General features: G+C 59.4%; 1 protein-coding gene across 1 annotated transcript; it reads left to right on the top strand.

Annotated features, from left to right (window-relative positions):
* Positions 1-846: 846 nt before the first annotated feature.
* BROUX77_007253 (uncharacterized protein) lies at positions 847-2,621 on the top strand (the record flags this gene model as incomplete). The annotated part of the gene is made up of 2 exons (XM_073752328.1): positions 847-1,132; positions 1,360-2,621. The coding sequence occupies 2 exons, from the start codon at positions 847-849 to the stop codon at positions 2,619-2,621; spliced, it is 1,548 nt and encodes a 515-aa protein (XP_073602664.1).

The following is a 2,621-nucleotide window of genomic DNA, read 5'->3' as shown; positions in this document are numbered from 1 at the left end:
AAGAATATTCCATCCCCTTTTTCTTTTATCGCCCTCGCTCTAGCCACCCCTTCCCCTGGCCCTCTCCTCTCCTAGACGATTGAGCCACACCTCATTTCCCCGTGTGAAAAAGGGAACCCCTGACTCCAAGGTGTCAATCAAGCTTGTTGCTAGGGCCTTGCCCGCAAAGCTCAAAGCCGCCCGAATTGGGATATGGGCAGATATGAATCTGTGGCTTTTCCTCTTCTGTCACGGTGCTCGCACGCAAATATAACGCTGGTGCCCCCTTCTGCTGCCTCTGCCTGTGCACTGCACTTGTATACTTATCTCCTGCCCGCCCTTGTCCCATGCAACTGCAACTTTGACTTGTCTTGTTTTGCTTGCCTCCTGTTGCCCTGTTCTGTCTTCTTCACCCTCTGTCACCTTGCCTCCGCCTCCTTGTTTCCTTTTAAGCCCTATTCCTTCTTCTCCTCCGCCGCCTCCTGTTCCTGCTTGCCGGAGCCTTGCCTGTCCTGTCCTGTCACCCAGCCCTTATTTAGTCAGCCGGCCCAGCAGGACGCCTTGGTCTATCGTCTTCGACCATTTGAACTGCCCCATTCTCCATCCAACCAACAGCCTCCTCGTTCTCCATCTGCTTCTACCAGGACTCCGCGACAAGCTCTCGTCTCACCTCACTTCGTCTCTCCTCCCTTGCCTCGCGTGCTTCTCTTGGCCTCGTCTTCCCGTCTTGCTGTGTCTTGCCCTGTCCAAGTGCCATTGCTATTGCGCTTAACAAAACACTTCAAGCACGCCTTGCTGCCGAGCTGAAGACTCTATCCGCATTCTTTCTCGTCTACCAGCCGTTCACAGGCCTCACGCAACATACTAATGGGACTTCAACAAACTCAGACAAGCACCTCTCAGTCCCACCAGCCATCGCCCTACCCGCAGTCTCGCACGTCCAGCATTGGCCAGCAGTCGCAACCAAACCAGTCCTCGCAGTCTCACACTGGGTACCCTTCTCCGCATAGCATCGGGTCGGCGGTATATACCCAATCTACGTCGTCAGCCAGTTCCCAACAGCAGGACAGCAACCAGCTGCCGCACTACTATTCTCACGCGACGCCCTCGCCCTACAGCAACTCGCAAACCGCAAGCGGGTATCCTTCCGCAGGTAAGAAGAAGCATCAAGTACAAAAGAAGCACAGCCAAAGCACCCAAGTCGAGGCAGGGATTAGCTCCTCCCGGCTGCAGCAGGAAACACCAGCCAGGATCCTGCAGTGGCCAGTGGCCTCCTTTTCGCAGTTGCCCCCAAGGCAATCCAATCCCATCCCATCCAGCCCGTGTCACGTGCCTTGCCCTCTGAGTGTGAGCTAACACCTTGTCCCTCCCGCCCGTCAGATACATCCGAAATGATGGCCGCCACCCAAATGCCAAGACATCCCTATCCCTCGATGTCCTACCACCAGCCCCAGGGCAGTGCGCCCAACTCCGTGGCACCGTCGCCGCAACATGACCAGCACCGCAGCATCTACGGCCAGCCGCCCACGCCGGCCATGCAACAGACTATGTACTATCCGCCGCAACAACAATACCAGCCCATGCCGTCCCAGGCGCCTCCGGCCTACGGCCACCACGCTGCCCACAACCCCCAGCATACGCAACACCAACAGCAGCCAATGTCATCGCAGCCGGCCATGATGATGTCCCACGCCGCCCCGCACAACCCCATGGCGCCGCACAACCAGCCCATAGCCAACAACAGCCCGCGGAACCCCAAGATGGAGCTCCAGACCCATCAGATGCAGCCCAAGGGTGCTCCGTCAGCTGGCATGAGCAGCGCCCACAGCAGCGGGTCTGTCACGCCGTTGACCACGCCGACTGGTTCCACCCCGCAGGCCGTCAACCCGAACGCTGCCCCTGGGCCAATCCCTGCTACTACTCCCCTGGTGGTGAGACAGGATCAGAACGGCGTGCAGTGGATTGCCTTTGAGTATTCGCGGGACCGCGTCAAGATGGAGTACACCATCCGCTGCGACGTCGAGTCGGTCAACACCGAGGAGCTCTCGCAGGAATTCAAGACCGAGAACTGCGTGTACCCGCGGGCCTGCTGCCCCAAGGAGCAGTACCGGGGCAACCGCCAGGTCTACGAGACTGAATGCAACACTGTCGGCTGGGCCCTTGCCCAGCTCAACCCCACCCTGCGCGGCAAGCGTGGCCTCATCCAGCGTGCCGTCGACAGCTGGAGAAACTCCAACCAGGACCCCCGGCTGCGGTCCCGTCGTGTGCGTCGCATGGCCAAGATGACCACCCGCAAAGCCCTGCAGGGCCAGAACCAGGTACAGGCCCAGGCCCAGGTGCCTCACCTGGCTGGCGGCCACATGCCGTCCCACAACATGGGTAAGCCTCCTATCGGAACGATGGGACAGCCTCTCCACCACCAACACCACGCGCCCGATCACCAGCAGCACCATCAGCAGCATCAACACCAGCAGCAGCAGACCCAGCCCCAGCACTCTCAGCATTTTCAGCCCCAGCAACCACAACACCACCAGCAACACCACCCCCAACACCCGCAGCAGGTGCACCAGCACTCAACGCCGACCTCTTCATCAACTACGCCTACCGGCGAGGAGATGAACATGTTCTCTCACAGCATGTGA

Source organism: Berkeleyomyces rouxiae (genome assembly GCF_048999995.1).
Source record: "Berkeleyomyces rouxiae strain 22BRR77 chromosome Unknown BrBRR77_ptg000011l, whole genome shotgun sequence".
NCBI lineage: Eukaryota > Fungi > Ascomycota > Sordariomycetes > Microascales > Ceratocystidaceae > Berkeleyomyces > Berkeleyomyces rouxiae.
This window is presented reverse-complemented; position numbering and strand designations above follow the sequence as displayed.